General features: G+C 41.8%; 2 protein-coding genes across 4 annotated transcripts; both read right to left on the bottom strand.

The window, feature by feature from the left end:
* Nucleotides 1-5664: 5664 nt before the first annotated feature.
* gpt (glutamic--pyruvic transaminase) lies at nucleotides 5665-21496 on the bottom strand. 3 transcript variants are annotated; one of them, XM_029453549.1, is made up of 12 exons: nucleotides 21305-21496; nucleotides 17620-17806; nucleotides 13742-13831; nucleotides 13465-13573; nucleotides 13161-13294; nucleotides 12344-12587; nucleotides 11560-11639; nucleotides 11334-11470; nucleotides 10684-10858; nucleotides 9712-9867; nucleotides 8227-8339; nucleotides 6156-6290 (listed from the first exon to the last, which is right to left on the bottom strand). In XM_029453549.1, the coding sequence occupies exons 1-12, from the start codon at nucleotides 21337-21339 to the stop codon at nucleotides 6200-6202; spliced, it is 1551 nt and encodes a 516-aa protein (XP_029309409.1). In that variant the 5' UTR covers nucleotides 21340-21496; the 3' UTR covers nucleotides 6156-6199. The 3 variants fall into 3 exon arrangements, with proteins under 3 accessions (XP_029309408.1, XP_029309409.1, XP_029309410.1); XM_029453550.1 differs by lacking the exon at nucleotides 21305-21496 and adding an exon at nucleotides 18376-18531; XM_029453548.1 differs by lacking the exon at nucleotides 21305-21496 and having other exon boundaries at nucleotides 5665-6290; nucleotides 17620-18308.
* fuz (fuzzy planar cell polarity protein) lies at nucleotides 19107-21298 on the bottom strand. The gene has a single exon (XM_029453551.1). The coding sequence runs from the start codon at nucleotides 20977-20979 to the stop codon at nucleotides 19654-19656; it is 1326 nt and encodes a 441-aa protein (XP_029309411.1). The 5' UTR covers nucleotides 20980-21298; the 3' UTR covers nucleotides 19107-19653.
* Nucleotides 21497-21687: the final 191 nt, after the last annotated feature.

Here is a 21687-nt window from a genome sequence, read left to right as displayed (position 1 = left end):
CTCGTAAAATAAAATTTAAGGAGCTCCTAGATGATAATTCATAGATTTCACTCGAGAATTTTAACAGTAATAAAGACCTTTATAGTGGAAATGCTTTTGGCTGTGGATTTTCTAGCGCCTCCTAGAGGTACATCTTTTAACTTCCTTCAAGCGGTCCATAAAGACGTGCAATATTGTCCTGTTTTTATCATGTTTTCATTTAATTTGTTCTTTATTCAACCAGATCAAAATAACTTTGGGATCTAATTTCTTTTTCAAGAGAGACCGATACAAAAGTGAATACATTCCAAGTCACCAAATATTTATTTTCTCAAAACAAATGAATAAACTGACAATACCGTAAGAATATTTCACTTGTTTTCCATGCATGTTGCAGATATTTTGCAGAATGAGGATTTGTTTTTCTCGATTGTAGTGCAGCGATCTGCCTAAAATCTGCTTAAAAAGTAGATTTTTAAAGACTAATCCTAATATTTTCATTGCCGATATTTAAAGCATGTTTGAAATACTCTGCAATAAATTATTCCATGATGACACACTAATACTCTCCATAGCAACAACTTAATAATAGGGGAAACTGGGACACACGTAACCCTGAAAAGTATTAAAGTATTTCCATTTAATGCTACTTTGTGCGTACTGCTATTGCACTTATTACTCCATTGCATTTATTTGACAGCTTTAGTTACTTCGCAGACTTTAAATACATAAGATATGATTTGATGAAATGCAAAACATTTATTTTATTGAACTATTAAACATAAAGTGTTTAAAATGAGTTCCACCTCAAATAACTACAACATTCAAATGCTGCCTAATGTTCATAATAATGATATTATTATAAAACTCATTCAGTTTCGAAAATTCAGTTTAAAGAGTAATTTGACCTTTATTACTTTATATTTTAATAATACTTGTGCTCTTCATGATATAACATTTTGAATGCCCTGCTTTTACCTAATGCAGTATATTCTACACTGCCTTTTAAAATGCAATCTGAGGACTGGCTGATAAACCATGACGTACTTAAAGGGTCAATGTTATGTTGCAAATTATAGAAATACTTCAAGTAGTCTCTTTTATGACTTTATATTTGTGAGAAACATAAATTGACATAAGAAAATATTGTAGATGTTTGGCGGTGTGTGTAACTGTCTCTGAGGAAATGCTCGCCCCCTGCATTCCAGAAGTGTTTTTATTTGCTTACAATAAAACTTTATGTATTGCAACCTGGAATACAGGATTACAACAAAGGATTATAACAAAACCAAATCCCCCGTGCAACAAAAAAAAAATAAGTAGATTGATTTTCATCGAGATGTCAATCGATGTGCCGTTTCGCTCATGGCGTCAGCAGGCGGCGTGTCACATTTTCTGCCGATGAGATTGAGCGGCAGCGAGGGGCTTAGTGGCAAATACAATCGAGGAGTGTAAACATACCGAGGGCCGCAAGAGGCAGATCAATGCCTCCAGTCTGGGATTGATTAATTACCCCAAGAAAGAGACTGAGGTGTAAGGGCACTAGAGAAACCTGATCAGAACAAGATTTATCACCCAATCTCTGTATCATCACTCCCTCCCTCTGACTGTTTTCTTTTCTCTTACTTTTTTTTTAAGCTGCCCTTCTCCATTGAGTATGTCATATGAAAGTGTGAATTACTTTTTCTTTAAAGATCCATAACCTACATTTCAGAAGGATATAGGCTTCAAATAGGAAGCTTTGAATGATTCTATTCACCAATAAGGGTTATAAAACTAAGCACAGGGTTAGTAACACCTAATGAGGCCCAACGACCAATGACAATTCACCGTTTTAGGAGGGGTCATGTACCAGACGCAGCAGTGCAAAGGAATCCCTCCGAAGGGCCAGGTCTGATGGTGTGACATCACTTTGGGCCGTACGGACACCTGCGAGGTTGAATATCCTGTCAACAATTTAATTAGCCGGCAAATGTAGATTTGTAAGATCTCCCGCTTTTAAAGCATTTGAAAACAAATCATCTTTCTAAAGTCCTGAGACATAATACTTATCCTATATGGATGCAAATCAGGCTCTCCTTCACATGAACCACAATCAATCACATGGCACAGGAAGCAGAAATCTCTTGTGTCCCCTCAGATCTGCAATTACACGACAACTAAGTGCCAATTAATGTGTTCAACATAATGATTGCAACCACAGAGTTGAGCTCAAGTTTAGTAATAACCACACTTCATACCTTCAAGAAAACAGAAAAAGCGGTAGCTTTTGATTGGAGATGCTGATAATAACAATATGCAGGACAAAGGGAGAAACAGACCTGGATCATTTAGTATTCTGCAAACTTTGGTCGACTTCCTCGTTGCAAAATGTTAAAATGTTAAGACATTTTGGAAATCACAGACATATCTTACCGGACACTGCTCTGTGTAAATCCTCCTGACATGATAAACCCTCTGATTCATTCAAGCAAAATAAATAAATAAATGCAATCATGGTAAGAAAGACAAATCCTCTAGCTTCCAGATTACAAACATAACCCTCCACATTTTAACCAGATTTGTGTTTTAAAGTAAAGAAAATAACCTGAACAAATTAACTTCCCACAATAGCCAGTTTGAGTTTGAGTTAAGATATCGAATACCTTTAATGTGAGTCTTTTGTGACATTTCCTGTGGAAACACCTTTCATTTCCATGCTAAATGCCAGCCAAAGTTAAGACTTGGACCAGCTAAAAGACTCATATGGTGATCACTGTCCACACATACAGAATAATGAACACGATATAATTGTCACCTCACAAACACTACTGAGTCTCAATAAGCCTTTCAGGTCAGTCATATGAATCTTGTCATATACACAGTGAATAAAGAGCGGTCATTCTCACAAACAGGACAGTGCTGCTGCCTGATGCATGACTGTCTCTCTGTCGCCCTACATCCTCACCCGAACTAATGATGACCTTTGATTCCCAAAAGATGTCAGGAGAGGAGATAAAAAAAAAGGCAAACGCACCCAATTAATTTAGGGTGAAGAGGACTGGAACGTGTGAGCGCGTCATGCTGCCGGAGTGAACGGTGAGGAGCTCCAGGAAAGACAAGACTCAGTATAATTAGGATTCAGGAGGCCCATTGTCAAAGATAATTAAAGCTGACAGCCACTGTGGAGTAGAGAGGAAGAGAGCAGAAAACATCTTCAAACTACATGCTTTATTTTAACACACTTTCTACATAGTCTTTCAAGCTCTATAACTCACACACACACACACACACACACACACCTGCACTACCATCCATCATCCCAGTTTGCTCGGAAACCGTATACTAGGCAATAAAATCGAAGACAGATTAATAGAGACAATAAAGGCAGTTGTTGGATCTCCACGTACAGCAGCATTTTGAGCCTCAAATCAAGCTGAACAACATTATCAGAGGTGACAGCTTCAGCAGACAGTTGCCCATCTCACAGATGTGTGTGTCACCTGAGGAGCAGCCTCACTCTTTAAAGTGGAAATTGTCTAGATTACTTGGCTAAATGAGGTCAGCCTCTCCTAATGAGAATGAATCCATAAATTGGTTCAACACACACTCTTTAACTGTTCTTGTGCAAACAATAAATGTCTCGCTTGTTGAAAGATGTATCTATTTGATGTGTAAACTAATGTGACTACCAGCGTGTAAATGCGTATGCAGGATAATAGCACATTCAATTCCTCACATTCAATCTGTCAGTTTCTGTAAAGGTGGAGTCAGCAATTCTTATCCAATAAACTTTTTGTCAAAGTCAGCGAATATCTCCTCATAATCCGGTAGCTGTCCATTTCTTATGTGTGCTGAAATAAAGATCCGGTGTTCACACAGCTCTGGCTCTGTGAATGGAAATAAAGTGGCTCAAACCAGCCACACAAGGGTTTAGAGGCCATGCATTTGACGTCACCGTAGGTGGAAATCACTGCAGTTAAGCGTTATCTCTTTTACAGACAAAAATAACTGTAACCCAGGCAGCTGAACGTGGATTTGCGGTTGCCATTTCTCTATTTGTAAAGTGCAGTTACAGTTACAGTTACTATTATAACTCACAAGGTTCAGCTAGTCACGTTTTCACCACATGTACAGCATGCTAACGTTATTAGCATTAGCGTACAACATTTACGACAGCTAGCAAACTTAACCTCTACTTGTGGCTAAACAAATGGTTATTTATACTTTTTCTAGCGCACTGATGGATAGTTTTAGTCACTGCATTTCCCCGACAGAAAAACAAGGTTGACTTTAAGCCACCATAGCACGTTTTTCCAGCCTGTTTCATCGATGTTGAAACAGAGCAGCTCAAACTGCTGTAGGGAGACTGTTCAGATTCCTGGCCACATGCCAATGTCCATGGACTATTGTTTTTTTGGTAAATTGTAAGTGTCACAGTCGAGTCCAACTGCCTTTAAATTAAGCAGGTAATTATTTCTCCAGTTTCCCCTACAAAAAGCAGCTATGTTGCTGGATGTTGTGTTGCCCTTTTGCCCTCAGGTGGGTGTGTTAGGGTGGGAATTTGGCTCAGTGCATACCCTCTATTCCAGCAAATCAGCAACAGTGGGTGTTCACGCTCGTGCACAGGACAGGCGAAAGGCTATAGATGAATAAAGAGAAAGGTAGTGGGAGCGAGATGGACACATGTCAACAATCTTTCTCCAGGATCCCAGACTCCACCTTTGAAGCTGCACTAATCAATGTTTTTATATCAGCAATGACTTAAATGACGTGTAATGTGAAAGGAGCCGCTTTCCCAATTTTCCCAAACACAGGTGTACAGAGGGGAGCCAGATATTTTACGCAGATGTTTGGGGATACCAAAACAGATTTAAAAGAGGAGTGAATATTGGACTTATATTCATGAGGTGGCTTGAAACACGACTCTAAATTAATGCTATTGTCTGCTGGATGTAAAAACAAAACAACAAACGGATTTATAAGATGATATGTCAATGCTTAATTTTCATCTTATTTAGCAGTCCTCAAGTGACCAAAAATAATAATAATAATAAAAAATCAAGTAATGCAGCCCAGGTCAGTTGCTATAGGATAATCGAAAGAGTATCTCTATTGAGAGCAAGTGGAATGGGCACAGTGTTCATTTCTTGACTTACTTTTTTGATAAAACCACTTAAAGTTTTATATTTTTAGGACTTGTAATGTAGTGTAACAGTAGCACAAAGTAACTACATGTTAACTTTGACGAAGGTAATAAAGTAACTGTCAGTTACAGAGCAATATCAGTTTAAATTACACAAAAGCTACTGGTCATATCAGACCAAATAAGTGTATTAAATTGAACAAGCATCAGTGTCATTGCTCATAAATTCAACTTTTCATTTGTAAGATGACATTTAAAAAAGATTCTGTCAAACATTACATTTATGACTCACTTTAACTTAAAAGAGTAACATTTTGTGATTTAAACATTCTCCTTTGGCCTTTAACAGTGTAATGAGTACAGAGATATGTTTATGTTGCAAACTGAGTTTAAAAAAGGGACAATTTCTGAGAGAATTTTGAATAAAGACTAACTGGTATTGCCTAATCCCTTCCTGAGCGAAGTTTGGAGGTTTGAAGGAATAATGTTAAATAATGCAGCTATGACATTTTGTGATCCACGGTCACGGTCCAGCTCTTTCCAAAAATAACGAGACATAATAGCAACTGTTACATTTATTTTGATTCTACAAAATCATCTCTGAATCATCATGCAAATGGGAGACTTTTCTACATATTCTCCCTGTCAAGTACTGCCTGCAGGAATGTAATATTTTAACCAGTTGTACATATACTAAATGGTTTTAAAGCAGCATCATTTTCCTTCAATTGTACCTTTTTATTTTATCTTGGCATTCACATAGACAATCTATTGCTCATATTCACAAATACACAGACCTACAGTTCATATATCCTTCAAAGTTGAAACCACATTTTACACACGACTCTGAATTAATTTCTTCATTTCCAGTTTTGTTTTGTTTTCCAGCACAAAACAGTGCCTTGTATACAATCTGCGAATGCCCGAATGAGATAGCTGTCGAGGCTAAAGTGTGTCATCACAGAGACCACAAGAGCCGCCGTAGGAAAGGCACTTAATAGTGACAGATATATTCTGATTGGCTGAGTTCTTTGTGTTGTGGTTGGTGGGTTCCTCCCTTTGTACATAGAGGAACAGATGTGGCAAACAGGCAATTTAAGAATACTGCTGTGTGAATTTCTGGTGGAACTCCTTGACTTTGTTCAGCAGGATCGTCAGCTTGTCTTTCGGTGGCAAGATGGTCATTCTGGGAGGGGAAAGAAAAGAAAGACAAACATTAGCTTTTAACTGAGAGTTAAAGATTAGTATGGATTTTGAAGAACGCTCTTAAGAATCATCTTGGAAAGTAAATTCAATAACTAAAGTTAAAGGGAGATGGTCACATTTTCATAAAGGCATCTTTCCTGCAGCTTTCAGACAGGGAAAGTGACTGACTTCATTCCATTATGAGCATCAGATTGAAGTCTAGAGCCTTTAGATTCATCAGACAAATCTACTTTGCCAAGGTCTCTCTAGTCCTATGCAGAATCGAGCGCACTACTTACCCTGAACGCCGCCCGATCCCCCTTGCTACCGTGTTTCACCCTACAGTGTTAGAAGTGACTTTGGTGAGCGGAGTCGGGGAGCGTGATCAGAGCACTTATCATACTAGCCTCTTCTTCCTGACTAGAACATAAGCCCGGTACCTGTAGCTAAGTGCTCATGAGACGACCGCAAGGTAATCGGGATGAACATCGTCACCCTTAATCCCTGGTAGGCAATGAGAAGATGTCTGAGCCGAGACGACAGTGACTTCCCTAGTACGCGTGATCTCCGAAGCATTCTGCGTACCCTTTTAGTGAGAGACGAGTTTTCATAGTAGCCGAGATAGAGAGGGCGAGCGCGAGCAGCAGGAAGAGAAGAAGCTGGAGAGCGCAGATGAGAAGGGAGAGAAGAGAGAGAGGAGAGAGAGAGAGATAATCTCTGAAAAACTAACAGCAGAGAGACGCTTAAGACCGCAGAGAGATCTTCGAAAGAACTATAGAGCGGGGAAGGAGGATCTATCAATCCTCGAAAAAGAGAGGAGAGAAAAAGAAAAATAGGGGGGGAGGTCAGAGGAAAGAAAAGAGGTCGAGCTGAAGAGAGTATCTAAGAGAAACTGACCAGGGAAGAAAGAAAAAGAAGGAGAAAGAGGGAGCGAACAGAGGGAGAGAGTAAGAGAGAAGAGAGAGGTGAGAAAGAGAAAGGAGGAGCGAAGAAGAAAAGGGAAAAAGAAAAAGGAAGAAAGAGAGAGGGAGAGAGGGAGAGAGAGAAAGTGAGAGAGAGGCGCAGGAGAGAGGAAGCAGGACAGGGAGAGCCGAAAGAGGGAGAGCTAGACGCGAGCGGACGGCGGAGTAGGCAAAGGGTGAGGGGAGCGAGAGAGACCAGCAAGCCGAGAGCGAAGGAGAGGCCAGGAGGGCAAAGCGCGCAAGGAGGAGCAGCAGAGCAGAGAGGGCAGGCGAAGAGAAAGACGAGAGAGAGAAAGAGGAGCGGAGAGCGAGAGACGGGAGCAACAGTAGAACAGGGAGCAGCGAGCCGCGAGCGCCGCGGAGCGGGAGCAAGCGACGGCAAGAGCAGGAGCAGATAGAGGAAACGGAATCGAGAGGGGCGGACCGACCGAACAGAGGAGGGCAGGGAGAGCGAGGAGAGCGGGGGAAAAAGAGAGAGCAGAGAGAGTAGAAGAAGCGCGAGGGAGAGCGAGAGAATCCTCAAGACTCCGAGAGCACGACTCCTTTCCCTCTCGAGAGAAAGCGCGCAGGGCGAAGACCGAGTGTCTACTCGGAAGAGCGCGAGCTGGGAGAGTAGAGAAAAGAGAGAGAGAGAGAGAGAGAGAAGAGCAGAGCGCGAAAGAGAATAGGGGGAGAGGAACGAGAAGAGAGAGAGAAAAAGAGAGAGAGAGAAGAAATAGATGAGGGGGGGGAGAGAAAGAGAGAGAGAGAGAAAGGAGAGAGAGAGGGTCGAGAGTAGATAGAAAGATACATTTATATAGAGAGAGTACTACTAACAAGAGAGATATACCAACATCTCTCTCTCTACCTTTCTCTCTATCTCTAACTCTCGTCATCTCTCTACCCCTCTCTCTCTCTCTCTACCTCTCTCTCTCTCTCTACCTCTCTCTCTCTCTCTACCTCTCTCTCTCTCTCTCTACCTCTCTCTCTCTATACCTGAAGTGGTATGTCCCATCCTTCTGACCAAAGCCGCTTCCAGGTACGAGGCAGATCCCCGTCTCCTCCAGCAGCTTCATGCAGTAAAACATATCTGGCTGCTGACCGTTGTCCTGACAGAGAGGAAGATAAACATAAAGTTAGGCTTCATATTAAAGTGACATGACACTATTTCAGGAAATACTTTTTTATTTGCAGTTCTGCTGGAACTAAAGCCGTGTGACCGCTGTGACTCACAGTATAACTTTCATACTAAAAGTACTGCATGTACTGCCCCATTGAGCTGCTTAATTTATTATGTTCGTCCACTACATGATGTTTTTTATTCATTCTTAACTTAAATTGGCTATGAAAGATTTTCAATTTGTAGAAAATCTAATTAATTTAAAGCAGAATTGGACCAAATGAAAGCAGAAATTCCTGCACTCCTAACATTAAAATGGGCAATCTCCATTAAGTATACACTGCTTATTTCATTGGAAAAAAAGTCCTCAAAAGTTCTTCATGTTAATAATTCTACTCTGCAGTTTCATGGCAACAGTTTCCCTTTTGTCTGTGTCTCAAAATTATTTAGCACAGGCGCCATTCAGAGTACAAAACATAACTGAAGGTTGATATGAATAAAAAAAAGAGAAGAGATGAGTACTAATTGAATTTCCTCTGGATCAAAAGCTTTTGTAAAAACCTTTTTAAACTGTCGCAGCCTTAGAAGAAGCTGAGTTCTGAGATCAAAAACAAGCTCAATGGTAATGTTGAGTGCTGTTAGAGGGTATGGTTCGGATCTTTTGAAGTACGGTTGTATGAGGTACTTATTCATAGCCGGTGTACAGTAGACGGCTTTCGTACTTGCACAGAAGCAAAGCAATGTAAGCAAAACATATTTTAGCCACCAGAAAGAAAGGCCCACCTATAAAAATGTATATCAGTTCAAGTGTAGGTTATATTTATAATATTTTCACTGCTTTACCTTGCCGTCAGACAGAACACTGATTGGAAACTGAAGCAGTTATCCATGCATGGATTTCCCTGCGGGAAAGGGCTGACTGACAGCAAACCCCACTTCAAAACATCCAAACTATCCCTTTAAAGAAGCTCTGTGTTTATGTTTTTGGGAAGAACACAGCCAAAAACAAAGCAATGCTACAACTGTGTGATCAAGACGGTGATCAGAGTCACTGGGATTGATCAGTAAGTTGTCTGTTCTTTGACCTTTTCTCCTGTAAGGATAATCAGATTCTCAGTGGCTTGACTCGACAGCCCTCCCGGAAAATTCCTACTGAGCAGTCAACCTCGGGACAGAATTGAAAGCACAAGCTATTGGAAATCTTTTGTTCCCTTCAGCTTTGCTCTGTGGACTGAACCTGGATAAAGCACAGTGTAGAGTATGAGATGTTGGTCTTGTGTATAAGTGGAACGTGAGCATCCATCTCAAACTTCACCATCATCACTCATTGAAGCATTTACGAGAGCAGGTTAAGGACTCACCGTGGCCTCTTTGATGGCCTTTTCAGGGATGGTTATGCGAGGGAAGGAGTACATAGCACCCTGCACAGGATTGCAGCTGATGCCTTGCACAGTGTTGAGAACCTGCTCTGTAAGCGTGGCCTTCTCTGCTAAGGCACTTAAGGTGGCTGTGCGCTCCTGGATGTGGGAGAGAGAAGAAAAAAAAGAGGATGAGGAAACGCTTTCTGTGCTAAAATAAGTTATCTCATGCAGCAGTTCCCTGTAACGTTAAGGAGGTCAGGAGGAAATCTTTGGTACAGAAAAATGTGTGCAGTGTTTAAAAATAACCCGTTCTGAACAGGGTTGTGTTAAAGTACCACTAAATCGTCCCCTTGCTTTATTTTATTAGTTGGAAGTGAAATGACGGCCTGACTGTGTCTCTGGATTCTTCTAACATCTTCTCCAGACTTCTGTGAGCTCCACAAGACAAATGAATGGCCACCGCAACAGAGATCATATGAAAGCCATGAGGTGAACAAAGAATCCTCTTACACACCGAATAATGTCTACAAGGGGTTCTGTCATAAAGTGCTTTTCATAAGTAACCTATGATACTATATCAAATATTTCCAAAGCAGCTTTGTGCATGGTGTGACAGAGAATTGTCAAAGTTGTTTTTCGGAAACAATAATATAATGTGATAGAACAAGATATAGTGCATATTGTACTGTATTTTTAATTGATTTCAGTTTCACAGAGATTTTTAGAACAAAGTGCATACAGTCGTGGCCATTGTAACACAGCCACGTGTACATGTAGCGGACATTATTCTATAAAACATAAAGAATCGAAGGCTGTACCGTCTGAAAGCAGCAAGCGATCATCGCATTTCTGATGAGAGAATGTATAATGATGCTGGTGTATTGATATTGTACCTCAAGAGAGCATGTTGCAATATATTTGTGTATGGATTAATGTGTCCCACCCCTCCTGCTTGTGGGATGTACTCTCTACCTTGATAAATTTATCATACGAGGGTTCCCCAGTCTGCGGGGGGTTGACCACCAGGTCCATCAGAGCTTGTCCAGGAACGGGAGGACACAGGCGGACGGACACCAGCTTGGTCAGCTGGGCCTTCACCTCATCGTCCATGTTAATGATCTCCATGTAGCCTCCGCGGAAGCCACACCTCACAGGGAGAGAAAACATTCGGATGTGACAAAACAATTATGGAAGAGTCTGAACTAAACCTGGTGAAGCAGCATTCAGCAGCCAGAAGATCTGAGATGTGCACCAAACGTAGCAATTTATAAAAATATATATTTCTATGCAACAATGTTTTTGTTATGTTCTATTGTATTTTCTTTTTATATTACTTATCTTTTAATTATATCACTCTCTGCTAAATTAACACTGTATGTCATTTGTACTGTTTTTTAATTAGATTTGATATACGGATGTTCCTTTTGGTTTTAGTTACGTAAAGCAAACTGAATTGCCCCGATGTAAGAAATGTGCTATAGAAATAAACTTGCTATTTCTAAGAAAGAAAACAAAAAAAAGACAGAAATAGAACACGTTACAGTAAACACAAAGAACTAAATGTTATTTTTACAAGGTCTGAAGGATTTATCCGGAAAATGTAATAGAATAAAATGACTTACTCTCCCATGTAACACTTGGAGGTGGAGTGGAAAGACACCAGCTCCACTGTATTCGAGTACTCCGGCCCCATGTCAAACAGAACCTTCTTAAAAGAGTGGAACTTGCAACTATCAGCATACACATTATCCTGGTACACCTGGAAGATGAAGACAGAATGGCAGATGTCACAGGGCACAGAAAACAACGAAGCAGGCAGACGTTAAAAGAGAGGAAGAGAGACAGTACCTCGTCAGCCATGAGGAAGAGACGCTCCTTTGCTGCAAATCGGATTACGTCCTCAATGCACTGTCTGCTCTGAACCTGACCTGTGAAGGAAAACGGAGGCTCATTAAGAAGAAAGGTTTGAAAGTGGTGGTTAGCCAGGCAGGCATGTCCATTTGCTGCCATCTTGTGGCTCTTCTTTCACTAGTGCATGAAATGTGTGGTTATAGAGACACTTAGCAGGACACACTGATGTGTGATCTTATGCAGAAAGGTTCCTGGGCTTCACTCCTGGGCATCTTTGTGGTCATAGTGGTTTAGGGTGTGTACCATACAGCCGCAACATCCCCAGATCCATTCTAGCCACAAACATTTGTTAGATCTTTGTTTTCATAGCCCCTTTCCCCCCGTGTTTCCTGTCTCTAATTATGTAAAATAATCTATCTAACTATGTAAGACTTTAACATTAAAGCCAAATCATCTGCGACTACATTAAAGAATTAATACAGCTCGACTCAACATCCAGTTACTAGACTTTTCTGGGGCTTTCAACCCCATCTGGCAGATTTTCTTTAATCAAAGTAACTGTTTTCATGGTGATGAATGTAACTTGCTCAACTGCTAAATCATTTAAACTGAAGAGTACATACATTAGATACTACCAATAGCCTAAGACCTAATTTGACACTTTCATTTTCTTTGTTACGTCAAAATTAAAGTCCTTTTAAATGTTTATGTTCTTTTGTCTCCTAAAACAGACAAAACTTAAAAGTGGTCACTTTAACCAAAAGCAGGAAGTAAACTTTACCTGTGGGGTTTCCAGGGTTGATGATGCACAGGGCTCGGGGGTTGCAGTGGCGGCGGGCCTCGTCCAGGGCGCGCTGCAGCTCGCTGATGTCCATACTCCAGCACGTTTCCTCGTTAAGGTAATAGTTGATCTGCACGGCGCTCAGTTCGGCCAGAGCGGCCGAGTACAGGGGATACTGAGGTATGGAGATCATGACACCTGTGCGGGCCGCACCCTCGCCACACACCAGCAGCTTCAGCACGGTCTGAAAGTGCATGATGTGGAAGTCAAGAAAGATATGCCAGCTGTATATTTTAGGATTAGCACAGAGTAGCTTTGTCTGCATGACACTTTATAGGCATACACATTTGTTGTTTACAGGTGCACTGCACTGGATTTGAGTTTCTTTTCTTAATGAATCATGAATATACACGTGCAAACTATTTGAAATTAAACACTACAAACAGGAAGCATCATTCTGTAACTCATAGACAGGTAGCTCATAGATTACCTATGGAAGGGGCTGTGAGTATGTTATAACTGGCTTTTAAAAAAGATGACAAGCCAATAATTCTGATCTGATTTCAGCACTTTTTATTTGATCTTGTTGATCTTGAATAAATGCAACTTTTTGCACTCACAGGCACTTATTTCCCCGTGATGTGTCCTTTAAAAACTCACGAAGGGTTCGCTCCAAAATACATCCGTTTTGTCAGTTCGATGTTGTAAATAAATTCCCCGCAAAGTGATCGAGACATCAGGGAACTTTAAACTTACAAACATACATGATTAAAGGTATTAAAAGGTATGGGTTTAAAAGATGAGACGGGTTTTGTACCACAATGCCGTCGCTGGCGCCCGTGGTGAGGTAAATGTCGTCTGGGTCGCAGGGCACCCCGTCATCTCTTCGCTCAATGTAGCGGGCCACATCCTGACGCACAGACTCTATGCCCTGACTGGCACTGTAGGAGCCTGAGGGAGATTTAAATGGAGACAATACAAGTTAGTTAAACTTAAAAGGTTTTACATAACAAAAGCCAAACCACCAGGAAGCATCATTTAACACACAAACAAAGAGAAAGGTGATAATTAGCTACTGGGGTTATATAAAGCTCACTGTGCTTGTGTAAAAGCCAACGCACCCATACTGTAACCTCCACAGGACTGCAGAATGCGGCGTGCTCTACTTTTAGCATCCTCTGGGAATGTGGTGTCATTCAGCAGCTCAGGGTAGGAGCAGAGCGCCAAGACCTTGAAACAGAGGGAGGTGTGAGGATAAAGGAGGGGACATTATGCAAAACCCTGCACAAGACAACAACTTTGTTAAGTAGGAAGACATCGGTTTCATAGACACTGAGAAGTCAGAGGGGAGGTGCTAAATTTAGATTAGAGGTTAAGGGCTAAGGATCAGGAACAGACCTGTCGGAAGAAAGTGATTGGCTGCTGCCCCATAGCATGTGCGTCACCAATGTTGGCCTTGATGACCTCTACGAAGGGCTTCTTCATTCCCTGCATAGCATAAACACAACACATAAGATTTATTATACATCTGAAGAATGGGAAAAAAGTGTGAACAATGAAAGCATTTCTTCACTTTGTACACAAGAAAGAATCTAATTATCTTTATGGAAATGTCCAGTGTCTGCACACCTTAGCAGACCTGGCTAAATGTGTCTAAGAGAACACCCACTGCACCTAAACAACCATGGCTCTGTGTACATATAGAAGATTTCCATAAATATTCATGCAACAAGAGACTGAGAGCCCAGCAGCTGCTGAGCGCACAGCGGGGTTTGGTGGTTTACACGTAACCACTTTGAGGGATGGAATAGAGTCTGTTAGTTGGACTGAACCAGTGACCGGTCTGTAAAGAGATTGTGGAAATGAAAATATCCACATAATACAAGCTGTACAGGTACATTACAGCACATTTCAGATTCAAACTTTTCTATTTTTAGGTAAATTCTCATTTGATTTAGTCAATAATAAAAGTAATAAATAAAAGAATGTGTTTTTTTCTTTCAGTTTCCGAAGAAGAGCACCATTTAAATGTACTGCGTGGAGTTCTTGAACTGTTTTCTATGATTGAGGCTCCGCTTTATTAGTATTTCGCGCACAAGGGTGCAGATGTAGACAATAGGACATAATAAACAGCTTGTTATTACACACACACACACACACACACACACACACACACACACACCTTGGTGATAGTACTTTATGTGCAAACACAGGATAAAGTTTTGACCTGTGCACACTACCTTATCATACTGATACCATTAACCTTCTGAGACATAGAGTACACAGAGGCCTTTATACTCCTTAGTTCAGACTTGGAAAGGACAGTACGTATGAAAGCAAAGCAGCAGTAAACAACATCAGAAATAATCAGGATAATATATTACCAAAATAAAAGGTGTCAATTTACTGTCTTCGAGGCTAATAGTATAATGTTTCCAACAAGATAATCTCTTGAGCAGCTGAGACAACTGACAGAGGACAAACAGCAATGCTGTTCGCCACATGCACAAACACAAGCACGCACACACACATTGTGCTAACGCCAGATGTTAGGAACAGCGTGACACTGCAGAAAAGCCACAAGTTGAACCTCATACTGACACCCTGCGGAAATCATAACAGCCTGTTTGCCCAATCCAGTTCAGACTTGAGGAGGCTCGAGTCTCTGGCTCACCCATTGGTCACACATTAGAGGCGTCTCTCAGGCTGGACCAATAGTATTGTACTCAGGGAAATAACACCCCTAGGTCAAAAGTAGTGCCCACGATAGGGATCTTTTAGAAACACACTGACCTCTGCTCCTGAGAACCCACTCGAAAAGGCCAGTGCTTTTTGTCGCTAATAAAACAGTCCAGCAAACAATACAGAAGGTGGAACTGCTCTTGATGTAAAGCTCAGGCAGTATTTATTTTTACTCCCACGGTTTTTACAAAGCAAACGTTTAATAATGACGACACATAGTACAAGTCCTTGTAAATAACGTTGCGACTTAAGCTGTTAAATGTAATCATAAACAAAGATAATAAAAAAATTCACTTTTCATAATGTGACTGTGTAATTTAATTTTTTTCTTTTAGTTCTCAGTAAACTGAGAATACACTCAATAATTAATGCATGGAATTCAAACTCATTACAGTTTCTTTTAGAGGTTTGCATATTGGTTTTCCTTCTGCCAGAATATGTGGAAAGAATTTGACAAAAACTAGCCTTGTGCGTTTATGGGCTGTCCCCATAGCGACGCTCTCTAAAAGGTCCCCATTCACTATCAGCTAGCAGCTCATTAGGGCAAACAAAGACCACAATGTAATAATTGAATGTGAAGCCTTTATTCGTGCATGTGTTAACTGGCTCAAAGTCGGTCTTGTCTCTAATCCTTGTGCTGAAAATCTGACAGCTTTAGTATTTGGGGAAAATAACAAGAACAAGGCTGCACTTGGGAGTGTAAATGAAAAGCAAAGATCTCAAAACAACAAGGTGCACAGGAAACTGGAGTAGGGTATCACAGCGTAAGTTTATCTGTGCGATGTAAGTGAGAATACCATTGTGACCCGTTTCCCAAAGAAATGCAACACCATCCAAACCGCGAGGGAGGAGTATTTCAAATGAAAGGGGAATTTGTTTTGGATGGAACAACAAGCAGTTAAAGTCTTAAAGATGGGAGGGCTGTAGATGATTACTTGTGCCACATTTTTGCCTTCTGGCTGGGTTCTGTACTAAAAGACTGGCAGTGGGACAATCTGCAGTCTGTGAACAAAGAAATCGCAGTGCTTCCTCCGTCCTAGCTGGAAATGTGATGAATAAAACATTTACTACTGTTGTAACAAGTATGGTAATCGACTGTGTTTTACCAGTTGAATCCAACTGCAATTTCTTCTGCTTTTTGAATATCTGCATATCAATTTGATAACGCCTGATCAAACTCTTGTACAGTCAAGAAGTAAATAAATCACTTATAAGGAGAGAGGGGATCAGCTGCAGACATTGATCAAAGCAAACACAACTTAAGATCTTTGGTGCCAGTCAACCATCTGGTTAAAACGATCCCCACTGCCATTAGTCCCTGCTGACTCTTTCACCTGTGCAAGAACCTGTATGCGATACTCGTGCCTTTTCCTAAGCAAAGCACTCAAGAGAGGACAGTTTTCACACCAGACTGCACTCGGTACACTAACAGCTGGTTGCCACATCACCATAAACTGTGTGAGAGGAAGAGATTGAAAATAGATTTTTCTTTTAAATTGAGAAAACAAACAAAAAAATGGAAATGCACAAATGGTCTGTATCTATAATGCCAATAAGCAGGAAAGGACCTATAATATACTGAATGGAAAAAAAAAATGGATTAGAAGAGCTGATTTAAAATGCTGGTCACAAGAGCTGAGAGCCTAATATGGATATTCATACTGATTTCTAAACTTTTGAGAGGACCATTCACTAAAAAGGAAAGGTACTATATTGGACGGATCAACCAAGTTGGACATTCTGAACATTAAGGCTTTCAAGTTCAAGTGAGGCAACATATGATAGTACATCACAAGTAGGTCAGACAGGGAGACACAGATATAAACAGCAAGAAAATAAACAGTATCTGGTTTAGTCTATGGAATTTAACCTCTCACCGAGGATCTCTCTATACGCAACTGCGGTTTAGAGACATTAACATCAACCAGCCGACAGATTATCCGACATGATCAGCCTCCTCAGGATTACTGACTAACTGACGGACTTTGATAAGAGGGTGCGTAAGCAAGTGGCACAGAAAGTGATAGCAGTTCTCTTTGGTAATAGTGAGAGCGTAACCAGGAATGGAAACCTGCTGAATGCTCTCATCCTAAAAGCATAACCAGTCATCAGCAGCAATTACGCATACAAAGGCCCCTTTAAACTGAATCATACCATTCATCATTGGGATTTTATTTAAAAGACCAATTAAAGCTCCATAAGATCCACATGCATACAAACAGATCAGGCAAGTCCTGACTGATATGAAGAACAATGTTAGTATTCTGTTTCCAATACCCTAACATTACAATTGCTTTCAAACAGTTCGATGGAGAATTAAAGGTCTTCTGATATAATATTTTCTGGGCACATTGCACTGGTTTATGTAGATTTACTAAAGGCACACAGGTTTTTTGCCAGCCTGCCCTATAGAAGAACAGGCTGATGTCATGGAAGACAGACAACACACAATGCGTGGAGTGAGTGGAGGTTTCAATGAAAGAACAGATAGAAGTCTTGTCCATAGAGGATGAGATCAGACGGCCTGTACAAACCTGAGAGAGCTCCCTCTCCAACTCCAAAGCCCGCTGCACGATGGGCCCCCGCACGGCGTACTCCACCTTCTTCACCGTGGGGTTCATGGTGTCGATGGTCAACACTTTGGCCCGGGACGACACTCCATTCTCGGACATTTTCTCTTTGGGGAGCCCACGCCGCGTCGCACTCAGACTCGACAGAGCTCTGCCGGGAGAGGAGGACGACAGAAGGGGAGAGGTGAGTGAGTGGATCCTGGGGCCAACACCGGGGCGCTGCGCTCCACTGATACCGGCTAACAATTCGTTTCGCCCCCGGCTTAAAAGCTGGACGTTTCTGGGTGATAGCAACTGCATACGTGTTGCTGACATGTTAGTTACACGGACTTCTTTCAACTAGGGTCACTTTTAGAGCGTCTAAAAAAAAAAAAGGTGCACAGTGACTTAACGTAACGTAACTTGACGTAAACGGTACTACACTCGAGAAGAGTGAAATAAAAAGTTGTGCAAGTGTCAGCACCGTGCTCCGAAAAATGACTAAGCGCCCAGACCTTTGGACCGTTCAAGGGTTAGCCTACAAGTGGGCTTCGACACAATTTTGATAAAAAATCCCTGGATGTTTCTAAAGACCCTGGCTGCGTCCACATACACTGAGCTTTTAACTCTGGGATTATTGGGGTATAGTCCCTGCACACATGGCAACACCACAGCCAGTTCGAGCGTATCCCTCCCCTTTGTGTGGCCCGTTATCCCACCCCCTCTCCTCCGTTATCTCACCGTAGGGCTGTCAATCAATTCGGTTCTCCGGTTACCGAGCTGACACAGTTTAGGACTACAGACGTGGGTCAGAGGGATGTTACCAGCGAAGTTACCAGCGAACCAGTTGCAGCTTCCAACTGTGTCCCGGGCTCACTGCGCCTCTCTTGTTTTGTTCTGGGTGCTCCATGCGGTTTGGGTGGAGACTTAGAAAAGCTACTGGGGAAACAAAATCATTGTGGATGCTCCTCCTATATCGACTGCAGCCCATTTAAGTTTCCTCTATCCGCAGGTGATTTAATGCATATTCCTCTGACAAAATCTGTATTATTCAGATGATCAGAATATATATATATATATATATATATATATATATATATATATATATATATATATATATATATATATATATATATATATATATATATATATATATATATATATATATATATATATATATATATATCGAGAGCAGAGTATGTGACAACAATAGCATTGCAATTAACATGAAATGACGTATTCAATGGTGTGTTTTGTCAAAAGTCGCTGCCACTATTATTTTAGCATTATGTGGTGGGGAATACAGATAGTTTACTTTAATTTGTGAGCAGTTTGATCAATAATTAATTGCCTTCTTTTGGCAAGTGGTTCATTTTTCTTCAAGTTTTGTTGTGAAACGCTCAACCAATAGTGGCCAAACACGATCATTATCACATTAGTGAAAGGGAAAATAGATCACTCAAAAACAGAACAGAAAGTAACCAACTATATTTAGGATTCAACATGTCAAAACAACAAACAGCAGGCACTTATTCATGCCAGCGTAACATGTTCCCATGATTCTCCAATACATTTTGAAATACAGTTGCAATCTCAGTGATGATGTTAGTATTCAGTAGGTCTAACCTCATTACTTTGGCAGAGACAGCCTTGAAGCCAGTGAAGTTAGACACAATTGTGCAACAGTGACTTTGTCTCTTGAATGCAAAACAAAGCTCAAAGCAGTTCACTTTGGTATGACATTTTTAATTGTTGTTAGTTTAGTAAAAAATAACCACTGATAACCTTTTTATATTGTGCATCTCTTACCACTGGTCTATTTATGATTGTCTTTACGAAATATAAAACAGATGGACGGTAATTTGTATGCCTCTAGATCAGTTAGTCAACTTGTACATATGTTTATAGTCATCAATAAAGGTATAAGAAAAATCTAAACAGCAGCGGCTAATTCACCTGTCAGTTTATATTATTAGGTCAAAGATGGTGAGTTGACCGTCAATTAAGTAAATTGTTCAATTAAAACCCAGGGGCTGCAACTATATCAGAGAGAGTCTGTGTGGCCACCGTACGTAGCGCAAAGGTGGGCACTGACAGTGGGATGAGCAGGAAGAGTTGGTGTTGTGGAGTCTGAAGTCCATAGCTTTTGCACTCTTCTGTAACTAGATAGCACTGTAGCGGCTGGTGGGAAAATCCAAGGACAAAGTCTTCAGTGTTGCCTCTCTGAGCCTTCTCCTCAGGGGAGACACACAAAGCCTCCTCCTGGGTGAAGTAGCGTGTCGTGCTGAAGATGTAGAAGAGCTTCAGTAGCTCCCAACAGCGGGCCTTGGAGGGTAAAGGAGGGTCACCGAGTGGATGATTAGTCAAAGTCCGCACACAGGAGACTGAGCGACGTGTTTCACGGTTGATGAGAAGAAGTGCCAGCACATCAGGGCGCAATGATACAGATGGTGGTAAGCAGCGCTCTCCAACAGCCAGGCAGTCTCTCAGGGTCTCCACAAGGGGTGTCCAGAAACGACCCACTATCCCACTCTCGGCTCTGTGCAGGGAAGGTGTTGGGCCGCACAGCACACACACATCTGCCCCAGGGAGCAGCTGGAAGCGGAGCAGGCGGTGGGCCACGGTGGGGCTGCCCTGAGGAAGGAAAACTGGGTAATCACAAGAGGCTGATCCAGAGGCTGAGAGGGACCGCATCAAAGCAGAGAGCAGCACAACTTCCTGTGGTGCCAGGCGCCACCACTTCTCAGTTGCTGCAGCTATCCGGCCATGGACGATAAGGCAGCCAAATTCACTGTCTGATGCCTGAGCAAAGCCATCCACAGCCTCTTGAAGAAGAGTGGGGTTTGGAGGCAGCAGTGAATCAGCGCAGTGTGTCAGGTTACCCAGTATGCCCTCTTGCCTGTCCTCCAACAGTTGATCAATGAGGCTGAAGCAGGACCGCAAGTCCCTCTTCAGCCTCTCAACATTCCTGACATTAGTCAACTCATCCTGGCCCAATACCAGCACCATGCAGCTCCACACATTCTCCAGGAGGCGTTGTAAACGGACCTCCTCCTCTTTGCTGCCACCTGCACCACCTTGTCCACCTCCACTACCTTGTCCACCTCCACTCACAGCAATGAGCATCACACTGTCCTGGAAAACTCTCCACACCACTCTACCCCCGCCTTCAGTCTCACACGAGGACAACACAACTTCCTGACCACCCCCGAACATGTGGACACCATTCAGGGAGCCGATGACAGAGAAGGGCAGCTGTTTGGAGGCTCCTCTTGTGAAAAGAGGAACCCCACTGCTGGCTGTGAGGCAGAGGAGCTGTGTTGACCCATGCTGGAGCATCATCATGCTAGCTGTGGTCTTGTGTTGTTTTCAGCTGCAGCAGATTATGGAGCCACTCAACTAACGGTCTTCATTGAGCCGATTCTTGACCAAACAGACCAGCTAACAATAGGTTCTAGCGTCACATCAGTGAGGATGAGCACCGTGTTGAGCCGTTAGCATCACCTAACGTTAAACCGTTTCCAAGCAGCAGGCTGATACCGGTACGAACAACGGCAAGACAGGATATATCATACCATGCAGCAAACCTTGAACATATCGTCGGTTCACTAACCACTTGCTTTTGTTAGCTTACCGTATTTAACATGCTAGGTTAACAAAAGGAAGTTACCGTCGTTTCCACAGTAACGCTGTCCCATGATTCATTCTTCACACTGGTGAGGGCGGTTTCATTCGGCTGGTCGAGCTGCAGTTATGGTATACGAGGTCTGTTGTAACCGCTGAAGGAGCGGGACGAGTAGACTGACCTGGGTTCAGTGCCTGGAGTTCGTGGATCTGGCAACCGTTAGTTCTTTTCTCGCGAGAGCCAAATCAGTCACTTTCGGTTGATCACGTGCTCCGAACTATGCCCACAATAATACACTTCCTTAATGTTTTGCTCAGTTTGAGTACTTGATTACTAACGAAATAAATATTAAAATTGACAAATGTACTAATAATGGCTTCACCTATATAAATGTGTTATCCCCAACAAATGGAAAGAAATACATCACA

This window comes from Cottoperca gobio, chromosome 17, assembly GCF_900634415.1.
Source record: "Cottoperca gobio chromosome 17, fCotGob3.1, whole genome shotgun sequence".
In the NCBI taxonomy this organism is placed as follows: domain Eukaryota; kingdom Metazoa; phylum Chordata; class Actinopteri; order Perciformes; family Bovichtidae; genus Cottoperca; species Cottoperca gobio.
This window is presented reverse-complemented; position numbering and strand designations above follow the sequence as displayed.

Coding starts and splice junctions, on each gene's coding strand:
- gpt (XM_029453548.1), bottom strand. CDS start 17,970: ATGTCAGCAACACGTATGCAGTTGCTATCACCCAGAAACGTCCAGCTT. Junction 13,574..13,741: donor CAATCACTTTCTTCCGACAG/GTCTGTTCCTGA, acceptor CTCTGTTTCAAG/GTCTTGGCGCTCTGCTCCTA. Junction 6,291..8,226: donor GATGGGACATACCACTTCAG/GTATAGAGAGAG, acceptor TTCCCCTCCCAG/AATGACCATCTTGCCACCGA.
- fuz (XM_029453551.1), bottom strand. CDS start 20,979: ATGATGATGCTCCAGCATGGGTCAACACAGCTCCTCTGCCTCACAGCC.